We start from the raw sequence: 19,431 nt of genomic DNA, 5'->3' as shown, positions 1-19,431 counted from the left end.
AACAATGTTTTTACTAAAGTACTACGTTGGTCATAACTCTGGACTATTATCTGCAAACATTTTCCGGGAAGGGATTTGCTGTTACTCTATTAGCATGCGACACAAACACTAGAATTGTTCATGTGCAATAGTGCATGAAAGATAAAAAATTGTGATACACGAAATGAAACAATTGATATTTTTTTTTTTTTTTTTTTTTTGAAAACAAATGAAAGTATGTAACAATTGATCTTGTATTATGGATTGCATATGAAAGTAAATATTGTGCAACACCAAATACAAAGACTGATAGACATGGATACCATGTCGGACATGGATAAACCATCAAGTAATCGAAAATGTTTCAACAGAAAGAGCAAGTCAAATGGTCGAAAACAAGTCCTATCAATCTTTTACTTATTGCCCAACCACGGAGATCATTTTGTGATTATCAGTTGACAAATTTAAACAAAAGGACAAATGCATGGTTTCCCACAACAAAATTGACGGATTTTCTTGCTTGGATCAGCTAGCCATTGGGTGATTGTGAATATATTCAATGGCGAGCTTAGTTGAGTCAAGCTTATCTGCCTCCAAATCGGGAATCTCCAGCTTGAATTCCTCTTCTAGGGCCATCACAAGCTCTACGTTGTCCAGGCTATCTAAACCTAAATCGTTCTGGAAATGTACATCAGGTGTGACCTGCAAAGCAATTGCAGCAAAGACGATTAAAATCAGCTGGCAAATAAAAAAACAATACACTATTCAATTGCTACTCCAGTTTGTCACTGAAAACCATTGCAACTGCTTTCTTAAGTTTAACATAGTTCTTTTTAGAGCTCCATCCTCACATTCTCACCAAAAGGAATAGCCTAATATTGAAATTCATAATCAAGTAACACTCAAACCAAGGAGCAAATTTACAGCAATCTTTCAGACGAGATATATCCCAACTGGTTAGTCAAAACAGATAGTTGAGGCTGTTGAGCTCAAAAAGGTTGAAAAGACTACAAAACATCATTTTATAACCCAATCCAACCAATAATAGTTCTGTTGCCAAAGTGAAGCCTGAAGATGCACTAGATTTGAAGAATGGATAAGTAAATAAAGAGCCAACAGAACACTTTTGTTTTGGAACATCATGGATCACATGTTCTTTTAGTTCATCAAGGGGCATAGTTGCATCTTCAAGTGAGGAAATCTATCAAGACCATCAGCATCAGTTGGGGAGATGTAGATTGTACTTCAAATCTTAAACAAAAGTTGCTTCACTAGTTGCCTGGTAAGGAAATCACCATAGAGACAAGCCATCTCGTAAAAATAACACTTTCATACTCAGCACCATATACAAGTATACAACAACAACAAAGCCTTAGTACCAAAATGATTTGGGGTCGGCTAACTTGAATTGTCACAAGGAACCATCCGATGCTTAGACAGGATTTAAACTATGTTACTGTGGGCCTATTGCGGTTTTTGCTAACTATTAGATATTCACCTCAGTAGTTGTCCTTCCTTTAATTCCTAATTGATCTCATCATACAGCATTTAATTGCTGATTTGCTCCTCATCCAAATGGATGATTTGCATCTTTCTACCTCTCGAGATCATAACATAACAAAGGTATACACGCCATTTTGTGTAGACAACATATAGTAGTATTGCCTTCTATTTCATCATACAGCAGTGATGTTTGACCAACCTATGATGTTTGTACCATGTATTTGTCAAAAATTTCTAGGGCGTTCATCTAGACTCTCCTCATATTAATCTCTTTTCCCATAATTTCTTGCTCTCTCTCTCAACACATCATTACAAAAAAATACACTATAAGGCTCGAAGCTAAATGCGGATAAAAAATAAGATAAGTGTCCAACCTTTAGCTACCCCAGAGAGGAGAGAGAGATGAAAACAGGAAAGACAAAATGCTAATTGACATTACGTAGATTAGCATACAAAGTGAGGGAGTGACCATAGAGCTAAGCAAGTATCTGTAACCAATTAATCAACAGTCTCTAACACATATTTTCCAACCATTTTAATATATAACAGAAATAAACGTCTAAATTATTGGTCAATCACAAAACAACAAAAAACTTGACCTCAAAACTCTCCGGGAATGAAAATTCTCCCCTTCTTTTTTCCAAACTGACATGCAGCAGAGCATGGTTGATTTCTCCTTATGGTAATAGATGGCTTCTGGTTGAAAATGATTGAGGAAAGTCATTAAGTGTAGCAACCTAGGACTAAGAGCCATATTTCCAGTATCTTATAACTATTTTTAGTGACAGGGATGAAGGAAGTGAAGAATTAAGGAAAAAAGAAATGAATTTAGAAAGAAGTTACAATAAATATTATTGCCAATTGCTGACTTCCAGCAGCAGGTTATGGGTTATGACTAAAAGTTTAGGACAGAGATCGTTTAAAAATAAAATTAATAATATTTCTGAAAGCTGTCCAAATTTAGATGATCTCTGTCCTAAATTTTCAGAATTGCTGCAAGTTCCTCTTTACAGAATGAATTACACACATGTCAAGGTCACAATATCACCATATTGTGAGCTAGGAGCCTAAAAAAGTAGAAAGTAATTCCTCATCATAATACAACCACAAATCATGCGATTAACAGGCTTGCTTCTTAGAGCCTATTTTTATAGCTGGTGTTGGAATCCTTGGAATTATCATCCTACACTGTATAGTCAAGCTTGGAGTTTCAAATATTATCCTTAAGCAGTAGTACAAAGTCTCATATGGGTTACAACACAGTATTATCATATTGAAAAACATCTTAAGAGACAGATCTTGCTATTTCAACATACCCTTTTCTAAATCATTTTCTTTCTGAGAATATTTCATCAATTTTCTTAGCAAGAAGTGGGAAATGAAAGATGCAACCAAAGACAAACATATAGATATCATGTGCAAATTTCCTATAAACAATCTAGAGAGGAGAGTGAATAGGGACATCTTCAATCTACCTCAGAAAATAAGATAACACACGGTAAGGAGGATTAAGGAAGGCTACAAAAGATATAGTAGATAACAAAGTCCTCTGGAATGCTAGTTCTTAGTTTGTCAGGGACTTAACTCCACTGGACATAAAAGTAAGAGTTGGACCTGGCATTACAGGAACGAGGGACCTTGATCATGATAATAACTTTGCTATAGTCATATGGTCATGATTATAACTGTCCTGCATATCATTTACACAAACCCCCACAAAACCTAACAAGAACTATCCCAAATTATATAAACCCAAAGATGTTCAGATACCTTAGCACATAAGCCTCCTTACCAATGAAAGACATTACATCAACATAAACCTTCCAATATACTTTAAAAACCCACATAGCCTCCATTGAGTTCATCAACATTAAAAAAGAACACTGTAGAAGAAAACCCCGATCATAACTCAACTAAAACAAAGATTCACAACCATCTTTTAGGACTATTCATCACTATCAATTAACACAAAATCTAAATTCCATTCCACAGAAAGCAACGATCACCATATCCATTCTAAACCACATACAAAATAACTGAGCTTCCATACACCATTATAGTCCTAGCTTATCCATTCCAATCTTATTTAACCTCAACACTGTAGAAGAAAACCCCGATCATAACTCAACTACAACAAAGATTCACAACCATCTTTTAGGACCATTCATCACTATCAATTAATGCAAAATCTAAATCCGATTCCACAGAAAGCAACTATCACCATATCCATTCTAAACCACATACAAAATAACTAATCTTATTTAACCTCTCCAAGAGTAATTTGACTGACACACATTTCTCCTTATTATAACTGCAAGCTACGGATTTCCTCCAAAATTTGCAATATTTACATTGCCCACATAACCTTAACATGGTTTTCTTCAAGACAGCACCAAATTACAAAATTTAAGCTATCATAAAGGACAACCACCACCAAAAGCCAAGAAACAATATATTCAATTACACCTCACTTTGCATTTCACCGTTCTTCACCAAAAGATTGATTCTTTCAAACCCTAAAGAAGTTGAAACATCAAAATAAACAATCCCAACATCTCAAGCATTCATTCTTTCATCACAAATTAGTCCAATGCCTACAAAAAACTTCAAACTACTAATCTACACTTCCAAAACTCTCACTTTTTTTTTTATAAATACATCGACCCCAATTTAAAAAAAAAAAAAAAAAGAAAACCCAACAATCCCAAATTCAAAATTAAGAAAAACAATCACATTATAAATCAAATACCAGAGAAAAAAATTGACAAATCCAAATAAGTAAGACCTAATTCCAGGAGAGAGAAAGAGAGGGGACCTTAGAAGGATCGACTTTGGGGAAGTCTTTGATGACGGAGAGAACTCTTTGAGTGACTTCATCTTTGGTAAGATGGTCATCGTGCGATGAAAATGCACGGCTAATTAAGTTAGGAAAGCTCTGCAATTTGTTGGATCCAGCAACAGAAATTGCAGTTTGAGAAACAGGGATTCGAATGTGCCCTAAAATTGCGTTTTTCAGAGCTCCAATCATCGCCATTTTTCTGGGTATTTTTCTCTCTCCTCTGATGAACTGAGATGTACAAGAACAAGGGTTTTGTTTCAATTGGGAATTACTTGACTTGGGTTTTGGAAGATGGAGTCTAATTATCCCCCCATCCTTTTGATCTCCCTGAGATGCACCCACCACGAGCGTGGGTAAGAAAATACCTATTTTGTCCCTCCCTATAGAGTGTGTCGTAAACACAAAAAGACGTTATGGACTCCATGGTTAATCTTACACAAATATGAAGTAACACGATATAGAGTTGTCAAAGTTGATGTTAATTATTGTAGCTTATTTAGTTGTAAAGCCTTGATACTCTGTATATGACATGAGATTGAATCTCGTCTACATTATTAGACAAGTTTAAGTACATAGTAATTTTTTAAAGGTTTAAAAAGCTGAATAAATTTGAGTAGCTTATATGAGAGGTTAAATAATTGAGGGTTGTAGTAATAGGATTAGACAAAATGCAAACTATATAGTATGATACTTAATTACTCTTGTAGATTTGGGAATCATGGCAACCTTTAAGCTATGTTATCTTCACCTTATTAAGAGTTTAATGTACTGTATTTTGGTCTTTCGTATATAAGGCCTGATTTGGCCAACACCTTTCAAGTCATATACAGATTACGGAGTGATCTCTGTAATTTTATCTAGTCATGTATAGGCTAATTTAAAACTTTCTAGTTTGCTACGATTTGGTATGTTTGTAACAAAGATATGTACCAAATAATAAGAATAAAGAGAACTATCCCTACACATACCATTAGAAATTTGATACATCAACAAAAAATGGAAGAAAATTAGGAGTCAAATATAAATTGAATTTAATGGAATTTATGCCTATTATTTTAGCCAATAGAAACATGACAAATAAGAGTTGTATGTAGGAACCACATATAACAATTGTATGTGTAGCCTTTACCCCCTCTATAAATGGTATAATAATCCATTAAATTTCAAAATCCAAATGCAGTTCAACATAAAATTAATTAGCTGACCAAAAGCAGCTCACCATACATGGAGTTACTTGGAGGACAAAAAAATTACAGTAAAAAAATTTCAAAGAGAGGCAGAAAAGTAATTCTGCAATCTATAGAATTAAACATTTTATCGGAAATTAAGACTTTTATCTACAAAATTAAGATTGGCATAGTCTATACTTCTATAGGCTATACTTCTTTATCAAGGACATTTCTTTCGAAAATTTGGCTCAGAAGAAGACTTGTACTTCGTATAGTTCTTTTAGCTTGTTCCTAAATAACAAAAATGATACAAACAAAATCTTGGAAGTATAAAAATGAGAGAATAACTAATTAGTTGATCACAATCTCAATGGCTGGAGTTCTTGCTCAGGAATTGTAGCATCACTGTCAACAGACTTATATTGTGCAATTGTTTGCTGCCTCCATTTCCAAATGAACCAAATCCCATAAACAAATAAGCCCGACATTAATGTAAGAATAACTGCCATAACCATTATTAAGTAATGTTGTTGCCACCAATTCCTGCATCATTCCAGAAATATCAAATTAGGGCGAGCAGAATTTTTTTTACAGATACAACTTAGTAAAAAGAATAAACCCGGTGAAAATGCATCAACAGTTTTACTCTTATTGCAAAAGCTAAATGCTTTGACTATATTACTACTCAAATTGGAGACTGAGCGAGCCCAGGAGCCAACAATTTGAAGCCTAGAGAATAAGACAGTATTTTCTGATGCATTTGCACTTAACTAACCAGCTAGATCAACAAGGTGAAAGAGTGTGCTTCAATATTCAACAGAAACTTAAAACAGAGAATTTTCATGACGATCATAATCATCACCCACAATTAGTCAAAAACAAGATTGTTTCAAGTGCAGATATTTAAAGGTTCACTGGCTCCAGAAACTGTCAAATTGATGCACGGAAGGATGACTTGAACTAGTTAAGTCACACAAAACAGGATAGTCTGAGCGGAAATGCATACATGCATACCACTGGGTCCACTAATTAGCGAAGAACATAGATGGCTGGACATGCTATATATAAACTAGCAATTGATGTTCTAGAAATTGAAAGAATGATTTTTACCGTTTCATAGGTGGCTCAACCTTCCAATCAACCAAGTTATAACTGCCAAAGGTTTCTGGAAGTTGGACATCATTTTTCGCTAAATGAGCAATTATATGCTGCACAAATAACAATCAAGTTAATTATGAAATCTAATTTCCAGCTTCGTTCACATTTAAACAATTTCATCAAGGAAAACCTACCATTGCAGTTGTGTTTGAGATATACTTGGAAGATCCTTCAGGATAGATGGCCCATTTTATCAGGGAACCATTAGTGGATGAAGCCAAATTTTGTAAATGAACCTGGAGAAACCAACAAAGACACTATTTAGCTGAATGATAAAGTTGACAAAAATCAAAGAGAAGTAATTTAAATTATAAAAATGTATTCTTGTACACACATTATGAGAGCACAAATTAAAGCTGTGCTTACCATGGGAAGCAAGACAATATCTTTTTAGAGTACTAATAAGAATTCACAATAATGCAAAAAAATGTTCTTTTAAATGTTTTAATACATTCTAGAGTAAGGGAAAGTGTGATTGTCAAAAATATGAACATATCTTAGCTCCTTCAAAGGCATTGTAATCATAAAATCAACTTTACACTCAGCTTACCTGTGATATATTGACTTCCAAATCTCGAGCAATGAAACCAAACAGCTCTGATACATGAGGCTTCAAATCCGACTCTTTGATGCTCAAAGACATAGCAAATGTTATGAATCCCACTTTTATAATTTCTGAAATTAAAAAAGTCAATGAAAGTCAATAATATGTGTACAAAAAATTATTTCTATCAGATTAGTGAACCCTAAATTCTTGGAAGGGAGCCAAGGAACCCCATTTGCATCAGGTGGGCTTAAACCTGGTTGGTGCAGGAAAGCCACCCAGGCATACACCATCTAGAAACTAATTATGGAGTACTCTTACCCCTTATGTACCTTTGCGTGACTTTTCAGACTGCTACTGCTCCAACATGCTTCTCTAATCAAAAGGAAAATGAACTACTGACATGTGAAGAAGCATTTTTCATGCTATAAAAATTCTCTACCTGGAATAACATAGCTAGGTACTCCATCAGGTGCTGATGCTGGAGATCTTCCTGGAGCTGAAACCTCTCCATTTGAAGGTGTGGGTGCAGGGGTTAGTAAAGTGTCATTTACACGGAGATTTTCCCATAATTCAGAACAGTTCGTTTTCCAAAATCCAACTTTCAAGCTATTGCGATCATACGTGACAAGAGTATTACGGACAATGATTCCTGTATTTAAGTGGAGATAAATGAAAACATTGCTTACACACAAAGAAACAAAAGCTACTACAATGTCTACAACAGCACATTATACCTCCTAAAAGTGTAGTGGGATCTTTTCCATTCTGAAAAACTCCAAGACAATATGCACCACGCACCTTTGAATGCTGAACAAGGAATGAAGTTATTGTAAGAAAGAGACGCAGGCTAATCTAGACCAGAGTCCCAACTATGTCATACCTAATCAACGGATTAGTATTGAAGAAATTGATTGCAATAAGTTAATTCATTATTAGCTTTAACGAAGAAGAAGAAAAAAGGCGATAAGATCACCTTAAATAAATAGTTTTCTGGTGACATTGAATACTTTTGACCATTTTCAAAGACCATATCAACGGTAGGGAACGCCTTTGAAAGTTCTGAAGACTCGCTGAGAGAACACAGATACACCAGAAAGTTAAAATGTAGGATATATCACAGCTGCGAAGTCAGTATAATGAAAGTAAACACTACCTTCCAGCACCAGAAAAGCAGACATCATTATAATTGGGGTCAGGACCGCGGATTTGCTTAAGTCCATGGAGCTCATTGGTTAACTGCATCAACAAGATACATGATAGTTATCTGACATGTAATTTGGCTAGATAACATTACTAGAGCTAGACATGGAACAGAAAGGATAGATACAATATGGCACAAAAATAATCACTCTTTTTGGAATAGAGATGCCAAATTAATGCCAAGGGCTGAGCATCAATTCTTGTAGAACATCTGTATTCAATTCCAAGTGTAATTCTAAATCTACTTTTGCACAATTGATACTTTGACAGTAAATAAACTATTAAGGACACTCCTCTCTTTATGTCGTTCCTTTATTAGCTGTTCATAATTCATACAACTGACTCCATAGTGCTTTATAAAATAAAACAGTACTTTGTAACCTCATCATTTATGTCCATTCAGCAAAATCTAGAATCAGAAATGCTAAGATAATAACAGCGATGCCCTTTAGAAACCAAGTCTTACCGCATGAATAAAAGCCAAGAAAGCTTTTTCTGGTAAATAGGCGTATGTTGTACCACTATCCAGAACGGTTCCATGTTTTCCATCAAAAACCTTTGGATCGATAGGCAGCTTCTTCCCCGCAACATGTAATTCCTTCAGCTCAATATTGTAATAAGGACTGTTGCCATCCAGAAACTAGGGTAAATGTGTCAGATGTTAAGGAAAAAAAAGGAGAGTTTATGGAAAAAATAATCCTTCCAACTCATACCTGCGGTCAGGATCAGAATGGCTGAAGACCATGTCAGAGGGGGGTGATAAAGAACCAAGGATCATAGCACCACCACCTATACCCATTCCGCCATAACAAAGTGAAAAGGAATCGCTGATTACACCTTTATCAACAAGTTGATCAACAATGCTTAGTTCACCTCGACCTAGACCCATTATACCATCAGCATGCTGACTATAAAGGTCACCAGTTTCTGAAGTTTCACAGCCAAAAACAGCACGCTGGGGTTTAAGCTCGCTTTGATTGCCAAATGATACAATATCTTCACCAAGGACGCCACTGCTGGAACTCATTTCAGCATACCGTCTCTCATAAGCACACAGAACATTCTCAGCATCACATGTACAATCAGGATTACATTTTAAAGGATGATAGGTGTTTGAATGATCTGGTTGGAACTTCGGATCCTGCAGATAGAAAATTAGGATGGGGCAAGAAAAAGAAGCAATAGTATTCAGGAAATTGAAGTAAGCAGAAAAAGAAGTCGCACTATCCAACACACCCATAATATTTTATTTTTCAAAGCCAGAATTCCACAAATCATCTTGTTGTCATGCAGAAAGCAATGAAACATGCACAAGAACGCCAAGGAAAAACCTTTGGGAATTGCAAAAACCCGTAAGTATTTCATACATGAACAAATGGACAAAAGAAAGAAAAAAATAAAAACATACGAGTGTGTTCCTAACTTCCTACAAAAACCAGAACAAAAGTCTCCATCTTGAAAACATTAAACAAAGCCTCCATTCTGAAAACATTAAACAAAGAAATTGCATGCACCAATATCCTATTTCCTTAAATTCATTCAAATTCGATTTGGCAACCATACTATGACATAGCTTACTGCTTTTACTTCAATCCAAATTTGAACCTCTTGGCAAGTACAATTAGAAAAACCAATTCATTTAGAAAGTCATTATAAATATTTAACTACTAATGTGGGGAGATTTATAAGATCATGCCACTTTCCTACTTCGCCGTTTATATACAACGTACTTGTCAGCACGTCGAATTACTAGTTCAAATTACGCTATCAGTCAATTTCAACCATGAGTGCACAGAATTCACAATTCCTAATCCATTTCAGAGTTTCACCCAATTAAAATTTTCACATTCATAAATTAACTATGATCAACAATCAGCAATCACAATTCACCGCAAAAAAATAACAAAATTATACGATCGCAACAAAATAATTAACATTAAATAAATATAAAAAAATCGCAGCAAAATACCTGATGATGACCACAATGATCGCAATTTGAACACGGCACATACGTAACAGTACTCCCTGTATCAACAATCAACGCAAACTCCTGCGGCGGAGTTCCGATGTAAAGCCTCGTCGTATAATACCTAAAAAATCAAAATCAAAATCCCAAAAAAAAATCATTAATCAATCAAAAATCAAATAATTAGGGAAAAAATAAAAATTCAACTGTTCAACTAATACAAACCCATTAGAGAGAAGATCATCGAAGAGATTCATATGAGCATTAGGAGGAACACGTTTAGATTGAAGATTTCGACGGAATTTAGCGTCGAGAATTTGAGGAGAGAGAGTGAGAGGAAATACTAGAGGTGTACGGCGGTTGTTAGGGAGTACGGAAGTTGGATTTACGCCGGAAAATGTGGATGTGAAGAGGAAGAAGAGGTGGATGAAGGTGGTGGTTATGGCGGCGAATCGGGTCATGGTGAGTTGAATCCGGCGATTTTCCGGCGAGTTGGGTGGTTTGAGGGAGGAGATGATGACCGACTTGTAAGGTTTGACTTGGTAGTGTGTAAGATCGTACAATTGTGTTTTAAGATGAAGTGTAATAAATTAGCTGAGAATTTGAGATGTGTTGGATGAAGTGGAAACAAAGAGTAATTGACTAACGGCCAACCGTAGCTGCTATATCAGGTTAACGCCCTTAACGGTTAGCGATGTGTCAAATGGGTCGTTCAGAATATCAGATTATAAGATAGTTAGTGTTGGAAGTCGGAATAGAAATGTCAATTTGGGTGTTTTGAGTCTAATAGAAATTTGAGTCATGATAAATTATTATGTCAATATATACAAGTCGAAATATGAATTTGGTTTTTTCTGAATCTGTTTCGAATTGGGTCGGTCGGGTTAGCTTTGTCATATCTAGTCGTGATTGAATCACTCGACCACTTGGGTATGTTACTTAATCGGTTTCTTTTTAAGTTACTCACATAACTTTTGCACAACTCACAGTCTCACATACACAATATACTATATTGATCAATGATGATGTCATTATGTAACTTATAATGTTGGTACTTTAGAATTGTTTCAATGCATGGCTTTTGTATATCAGTCTTTTATTTATTTACTTTGTTCTAGTTGATTATTACAGAATATTATGGAGTACCGGTTAGATTTTCACATTGTCAAATATGTCATTCAAAGTGACAGTAATTTTTTTAGGTTTGGACTTTGAAATATTTTGGATCTTAAACTACTTTAATTTTTTAGCGTGATTTTCCTTAGAGTTGAATTTTATGTGCACTGGTTGTGTACTTGTGTTAGATATATATGGGGTATGTAGGTGATTTTCAAGTTATTATGATGTTGCTAATTGAGACAATTTTCTTTGTCAAGGTAATTAAAGTCATGATTGCATGCAAGAGATAATAATAAATTCATCTCAACTTAAAGGTAGAACAAATCATCCATGTTCAAGCAAAAGGTACAAGTTCAATGAGGCACAAAATCACAAGTATATAAAGAAAAATGCACAACATCACAAGTAAAGAAAAATGAACAATTGTGAAGTCACACACACACTCCCACATCAAGGCGGCCATATAAATAGTATAATTAATATTGTATAAAATCCTATAATAAATTATGTGACCTTAATATATATCTCATTGCAATATATCCACTAGCTCTATCTAATTTCTCGTATGTAAATGTGGTATATGAACTAAATACAAAATTTAATTAAGCTGATTGTTGAAGTTCAAGATTGGTTTTACATGTGAATGCGACATAGGCCCCTCATACCACCGTGAAATATTTGTACGTGAAGGGTGGATGAGGTTTGAATACGTGACATTTGTGAGTTTGTGTCGCATACGTCATAATTGCCTTTTACGACTGGATCACGATGGGGAAAATCTTTTATGACCGGCTGACCGCCCCCTTCTAGGATGGTTTAGCGACGAAAAATCCCGACGTAAATGGTCTTTTAAAAATTTAAGCTGATAGTGCATTGACTCTAAAGTCAACATCGATTTTTATACTCTATAAAAAATGAGATGAATTTAAAAATTAAAACAATGACCATCATGATGAAATACATTTGTTATATGTCATCATTTGTGAATTTTCTTTTTTCATGATTCATGATGAATAAGCAATAAGCAATGCAAGAATTGAAGCAAAAGCCACTAAAAGTTTCTAGAGACTTGTAACTCATCCTTCACACCACATTTACGAAATCAACAACTTGTATTATTTTGAATTTTTGTAAATAATTAACTAGATCACAACAACCAAGATTATATAAATGGCAATAAACCTCGTCCATATTCTTCGTCTATCTTTCCATCACCTTAACGTGTTCATTTTATTTTTAAAGTTGCATGATCCTAATAATACACGTTATATATCCATTCACCTACACATGCATTACTTCTAATTTTTATTTATCTAGTTTTACCAAGAAGCCATCTCACTTTTATAAAATCATCAGCCAAATACAAAACTTGTGCATTTTTAAAATTAAACCCCTCCAAAATCCGTCTTTTCACACCAACGCTATCATATATTAACATACTTTTGCGTTTATATCTACTCCTAGCTTAATTACATTCATTAAAATTGCATGCAGTAATATACAGAACTTGAGATCAAACCACGCCTAAATCATTATTGTTTTTCCACTAAGAAGACATTTGTACTGGTTGTACTATTTACAAAACTTTAATTTTCTGTCTTACATTGGAGCAGTTTACCTATATCTTTGACTTGGCATATCAAATAACCAATAACCTTTCCTTCAAAACATGCGCAATCTTTTTTCTCCCTCTTTCTCCATATAAATATGTTTACGCACATCCATCAAATAATTGTACTAATAAAGCAAAGCTTAGTTTGATTTGAAGGCGGCTAAGCATCCCCCATGGATATCTTTCAATCGGTCATTTTCGTCGTCTCCATCGTCGTAATTTCTCCATTGTTGAAGAGATTGTTTTGGCAAGAGGGCCGCCTCCCGGCCACCACGTATCGAGGCAAACCAAGCACGGATGCTCCATTTTGCTTGGTGTGCCTCGATGGGGTGGTTCGAGGCGACCGAATACGGGTACTGCCTAAATGTAAGCATTGCTACCATGTTGAGTGTATAGATGCATGGTTTAAGTCTCATTCTACGTGCCCCGTTTGTAGGGATCAAGTTATTCCTAACCTTCATCAAGAACAAAGATTAAAGAAGAGAAATATTGTTTTTTCTATGTTATTATTTGTTGAAGATTTGTCTAGTAAATTGGGTTATCCTCTTGATTTTGGGATCAGCTTACTAGTTTCGTGTGTATGACTTTTCTACTAGCTAAGTAGCTATATTAATAATGAATCAAGATAAGAATAATTTTATCTTTTTTAATTTCAACGACCTTTTAATCAGCTATAATTGATTATTCAACATGTATGTATATATGTAAGACAATTCCTTTGTTAATTTAATTGGTTTTTTCTTATATCTCACATTTTGCTTGTTAAATAATGTATTTACAACATCGGTATTACTCCGTATTGTTTAAGTGGCTGTTTGGTAAGATGTATTTATAAATGAAAAATATATCTTTGTACGTAGTAAAAATATTTGACATTGGAATAATCATTGGAAAAAATTGATTGTTTAGTTCAATTTTATGAATATTGAAAGTTTTCACGTAGATTTTAGTTGAAAGTTTGAACTGATCTGATGATAGATGGATAGTTTAGGAGAAGTACGTACTTGTAGTAGATTGGACTGAAGAAGCTAATTAAGGATTATTTGATGTTTAATTTGTATACAAAGGTGCTTATTATGGAGTATGAATCAGACCATATTATATAGCCCACCTGGAAGTACATGATACCAGTAGTTGGTACTTAATCTTATCATTGCTTGACATATGACATTAAAATTGGACTTGCTGGTAATAAAAGTGTTCTAGAACATTAAGAGTCATTATGATTTGATTTACATTGACAGCAATACACTACTTTAGTCAAATTTGAAAAGAGAATATGTAATACATGGAGCGTGTACGTCTCTAAACTTTATACTTTCTCTGTTTTGTTTTATTCACTCTTCATAAATTTTTATTACTTTAATTAAATGGAGTTTTTTTTTTTTTTTTTTTTTGGGCAGGATAATTTAAGTGGAGTTGATAGATGGATTATTGAATAATTGACGAAAGTTGATATAATGATGTGAGAGTAAAGTAATAATCTTTACGGACTTACGGTCACAGTCAGTCAATCATTATTTATGATATGGGACAATTTCAAATACTACCTCCGTTACATATTATTTGCAATGATTAGACATTTTTCCTCTCTACTTTATTCAAATCGTTGTAAATAATATGTAACGGAGGTGGTAAATAAATCATCAAAAGCAAAACTTACACAAATAATAGGAGAGATAAAATGTTGGTTTATAATTTTTCGATATTACTCTTTTTTTTTAAAAAAAAAAATAAATAAAAAATACTGTAAAAAAAATCTAATGCTATTCTTGACATATGTGGGGCTTCTATTAGAGACTTTCTAGTCAGCTTGTCACACAATTATATAACTGCTTTTTCATTAAAAATTAGTCTTCTGACCCGTGCATTATTCATAAAAAATTGCATTGAAAGATGAATTAGGAAATATCAATAAGCCATTATGGTTATAATGTGTGATCAAAAATATAATTAAGAAATTTAATTTTTGGAATTGTAATTGAAAATGGGGATTAAATAAAGGTGGAAAGGTTAAAATTAAGGAGAGAAAAGCAAAAGGTTGAATTGAAGAGGGGAGATGAAGATGAAGTGTATATAGAAGATGAAGCATATAATTTTAATGAAAGAATTAAAGAAATATAGTGTAATAAAAAATTAATTAATAGTGTAAGAGGACATGTGACATTTAGGTTAGAGAAAAAGATTTTGAAGTGCAATAGGATAGAGACACGTGTTTCCTTGGTTATAGTTTTTAAATACTAAGTATAGATAGATAGATAAGGTTCATTAAAGGTAATGAGTACATAGAGTATGTAGTGTCACTAATATAAAGTTGATGTATTAACTTGTTTAACAATAAAATTCTTAGGGCCATTTTTTTCTTTTCTAGAAAGATATAATGACTCATGAAGATTTGATCTTGTAGTCGTTATCTTTGAAAAAAGAAGAGCCAATAGTAAATAGTTAAAGTGAAACGTTGTCTATGTGATATTTTAAATTTTGTATTTTTTTTTGTTCCACCCGGTTCACTCTTAGGTGACTAATTCGGATTCGAGGATCAGTTCTGGGTGGTTAGGTTCCACTCTCCCCCTGATTGTTGTTGTGCGAGATTGAACACGAGTCTTGTCTGTCCCAATCACTACTACACTAACATTCAATTGGTTTAAATTATGTATATTAGTAGATATTTAAAATGTTAAGGTATGATATGTTTTTAAAAAAGTAAAAACATTCTTACAATACAAGTAACAAATTATTTGTTTCATGGGAGTACCCAAAAAGGACATACAGAGTAACACATAACCATTAACCACCACTATATACTCAATACTCCTAGCTACTTGTACTTATTAATGCTTATATTAAATTACTTTGTACTTTAAATTAGGAAATAAAGTTAAATTATGTAGGAACATAAATCTAATTTTAAAGAAAAAAAAAATTGTACTCTATTCCATCCCTTTCCAAGGAGAGGAGGATATGAAAATATTTATTTTTTGAAAATAATTTCAACAAAAAAGTTATATTAAAATATTTTGGGGTCAGAGTCTTAAATATAAGATCATTGCAAGGACGAATAACGTTTCGATTGTATGATTCTTATAAAATTTCAAAGACAGATCATAAATGTATCTCCCCTTAAAAAAAAAAAAAAAAAAAAAAAAAAAAAAGAGCCACAAGGACGGGGTGAAAATTGATCCTAGGACCTCCTAAAATCGGGAAGGAAACTCTAACTACTTGAGCTATCCCTCGATATCCTCACTCTCTCTATTACTAGTGTGTTTACTGTTTAGTAGTTATTCTTACCATTAAAAAACAATACGAGTATAAAATTGGAGTATGGAATTGGGCCAAATCGAATAATGATATGGGTCCAACCCATTTATCAAGCTTTATGGTTTTACATTTTTTTTTTAAATTTTTATCTTCAGACGGGAAGCTCAACATATCAAAGTGAAGCATTAACAATGGCATTTCTCTCCATTTGAGTAATCTTTGCAATTTCTTACCAATTCTCTGGTTTGTTCTTCTTCTGCCTCCTATTTCTTTCTTTGCATTTTTTTTTTATTGATATAATGTTTCTGTTATCAACAAATACTGCAATTTGTTCCCAATTTTGCGTTTTATTCATTGAATTTTGTGGCAGTTTCCTGCTTTGAATTAATTAATATTATTGCTCTGCAATTGAATTCGTTATAAAGTTGGGTAATTTTCTGCCCATTTGGGAATTTTAACTTTTGCAATTTTGTTTCATTTGTTTTGAATATATTCAAGCAAATTAGGCGCTGAAATTACAGGAATAAATCAATGTTTTTATGAATTAATGTTTCTGTTTTCAACAAATACTGTAGTTCATACCCAATTCTGCTTTCTTGCATTGAATTAATGTATTTTATTGCTTTGAAATTGAAGCTATTATATTGTTGGATAATACTCATTTGGGATTCATATTTTTGCAATTGGGTTTTAATTTGTAGAAATAATCGAAGCAAATTATGTTTTTGAAGTTACAGAAATATATAAATCTGAAAGAAGATGGCTTGTAGCATATCGTCTTGTGCATTTCTGGTATCATCAGACTTGTTTCGACCTCGAATGAACAAACCCACTTCACTTTCATGGTCTTCTTCAATGCCCCAATTAAATCTCTCACTCAATTCCAGGCCTAATTTGTCAAGTTCTCTTCCCAAACAGGTACTATTCTTGCTTCAATATTCCACTTTAAGTATGTTAGTATGTATGTGCTGTTGAAGTCTCGAGTTGGATTTAGTTGCCACATCGCTAGTTTAAATTTACACGAACAATGTCAACTATTTTCAGGTGGAGGTAGTATGTTTAGCCTTTTCTTGAGTTCCATTATATATATGGTTTATTCATTTGTTGTGCTCTTCACTTTCTAGTGGAGTAGCGGTAGTGTTTTAATGTAGTGCTTCCTAGTTCCTTTCCTCTTGTTTCAAAATAATTGGCAACGATTAACATTTGGTATTAAAAGTTAACTTTGATGTGGGATTTTTTTTTTGAGATTTGGGTTTAGTTAGTATGGCTGAGATTATCATCTATGGCTTTTGATATGGGAATAATCTTTAACAGTAACAATATCTAATGTGGCTTTTCGTATTATGATCGGAGTAGGAGTATGCTTGAGAATGTTGTTTACATTTTAACTGTACTTGTTGGTCTAAATGGATTCATCGTGTCACACATACAAAATGAGATCACATTGCTTCATCCTTCCATACATATGCTATATGATTCTCTTAGGAGGAAGCTAGTCGTTTGGATTTCTGTGCATTATACAAGAAACTTTGATTGGATTTTCCGTGCTAGTCGTCAGTCAGATGACTGTGCTTGTCTGGTTGAGAAACAGTGAGTGTAATACGTAGTATCTTATTTTGATAACAGCCTTGTATGATATTCAATCAGAATGATCGATTTGGTGTGCATTCTGGGATAGCAGAAATTTAAACAATCTTGTCTTAGTGAAAGAAAAAGTCTTTTCACCTAGCTATTAAGGCAACAGTGAGTACATACTTTTATTGAGTGAACTGTAGTTGGAGTTGGTCAAGGTTTTATTGATGTCCTTGAGAGTACCATGTAGTTGACTAATAGTTAGGCAGTAACTGGATCATGTATGAGAGTTAATGCGTGAAGTAGATGGTGTTATTGTGGTTGCATTAATCTTTCAAATATGATTCTGCTGCCAAATCTCAAGGTGTATCATTGTTACCGAGCTCAACTTTGTCTGAGAGATATACTTTCATGTTCCAACAGTTTTTTTGGGACTGATATATTCTTTTGAATTAATCTATGCATGTTCTCAACAAAATCCATGTCTCTTGCATCTGTTATGGCCTTTCAATCCTTCATTCTAAAATATGAAGCCAGTTGACCTTGGATTTTTGTTTGAAAAAATATTTGCTCTTTTCTCATAAAATAGGTTTAGTTTGCTCTTTCATTTCCCCACCTGAATTTCAGTTATTTATGTAGGACTTTGTCGTTCAAGCCGCATGGACAAGAAGATCTCGGGGAGAACCAAAGAAAACCGGGAGGAAATCATGGAAACAACGAACTGATATGTATTTAAGACCTTTTCTGCTGAATGTTTACTTTTCTAAGCGGTTCATTCATGCCAAAGTGATGCACCGTGGAACCAGCAAAGTGATTTCTGTTGCCACCACTAATGCCAAGGATCTAAGAACTACCTTGCCATCTCTAATTGATAATAATGCCTGTAGAGTGGTGGGTAAGCTCATTGCTGAGCGATCAAAAGATGCCGATGTATATGCTTTGGCCTATGAGCCTAGGAAAGATGAGCGTATTGAGGGCAAGCTTGGTATTGTCTTGGACACCATAAAAGAAAACGGGATCATATTTGTAGACTAAAATAATTTCAATTTTTTAGTTATGATGTAGTGCAAAATTATGTGCTTGATGGTTTCTTGCTTGAGTTAATTGGCATTTTATAATTTTCAATTATGATCAACCCATCAGAGGCAATCTTCAGGGCTACAGATGCGTTACTACACTTAAAAGCTATGTTACTCGGACTTTTTATCTCACCTCAGGTACCCGTGTCGGACCCTTGACACTAGGACATGGGTATCCGAGTCTAAGTAACATAGCTTAGAAGTGTTGTGTCTAAGTTCTACCCTCACTTACAGAGTCCAGTTAATTCTCTGCTCATTACTCCAAAAGTCAAGTCGACAAATTCTTCAATTTATTCTATCTTCCTTAAGTAAAAAAATAAAATCTTCTCTAAACAAGTCAGTACAATTGAAGTGTGGCAATATACTTAGGAATGAACTTAGTGGAATTGAGCATTTAAAGGAGTAATCTTGACTGTTATAGTTACTTCGC

The 19,431-nt window shown here is 33.9% G+C and overlaps 3 protein-coding genes across 4 annotated transcripts; 1 reads left to right on the top strand and 2 right to left on the bottom strand.

The window, feature by feature from the left end:
• Window positions 1–220: 220 nt before the first annotated feature.
• Window positions 221–4,621, bottom strand: LOC145639432 (acyl carrier protein 1, mitochondrial-like). The gene is made up of 2 exons (XM_081690672.1): window positions 4,298–4,621; window positions 221–681 (listed from the first exon to the last, which is right to left on the bottom strand). Exons 1-2 carry the CDS (start codon window positions 4,514–4,516, stop codon window positions 505–507), a joined length of 396 nt encoding a protein of 131 aa, XP_081546798.1. The 5' UTR covers window positions 4,517–4,621; the 3' UTR covers window positions 221–504.
• Window positions 4,622–5,619: 998 nt separating this feature from the next.
• Window positions 5,620–10,963, bottom strand: LOC145638383 (aspartic proteinase 36-like). Its single transcript, XM_081689351.1, has 12 exons — window positions 10,587–10,963; window positions 10,365–10,485; window positions 9,109–9,536; window positions 8,862–9,018; window positions 8,349–8,431; window positions 8,169–8,265; window positions 7,930–8,002; window positions 7,635–7,844; window positions 7,199–7,323; window positions 6,783–6,884; window positions 6,601–6,698; window positions 5,620–6,033 (listed from the first exon to the last, which is right to left on the bottom strand). Exons 1-12 carry the CDS (start codon window positions 10,820–10,822, stop codon window positions 5,850–5,852), a joined length of 1,914 nt encoding a protein of 637 aa, XP_081545477.1. The 5' UTR covers window positions 10,823–10,963; the 3' UTR covers window positions 5,620–5,849.
• Window positions 10,964–16,433: 5,470 nt separating this feature from the next.
• Window positions 16,434–19,047, top strand: LOC145638382 (uncharacterized). 2 transcript variants are annotated; one of them, XM_081689349.1, is made up of 3 exons: window positions 16,434–16,593; window positions 17,082–17,268; window positions 18,562–19,047. In XM_081689349.1, the coding sequence occupies exons 2-3, from the start codon at window positions 17,110–17,112 to the stop codon at window positions 18,955–18,957; spliced, it is 555 nt and encodes a 184-aa protein (XP_081545475.1). In that variant the 5' UTR covers window positions 16,434–16,593; window positions 17,082–17,109; the 3' UTR covers window positions 18,958–19,047. The 2 variants fall into 2 exon arrangements, with proteins under 2 accessions (XP_081545475.1, XP_081545476.1); XM_081689350.1 differs by having other exon boundaries at window positions 16,451–16,593; window positions 17,088–17,268.
• Window positions 19,048–19,431: the final 384 nt, after the last annotated feature.

The sequence above is a fragment of the Chenopodium album genome, chromosome 7, assembly GCF_948465745.1.
Source record: "Chenopodium album chromosome 7, dcCheAlbu1.1, whole genome shotgun sequence".
NCBI classification, from domain to species: Eukaryota; Viridiplantae; Streptophyta; class Magnoliopsida; order Caryophyllales; family Amaranthaceae; genus Chenopodium; species Chenopodium album.
This window is presented reverse-complemented; position numbering and strand designations above follow the sequence as displayed.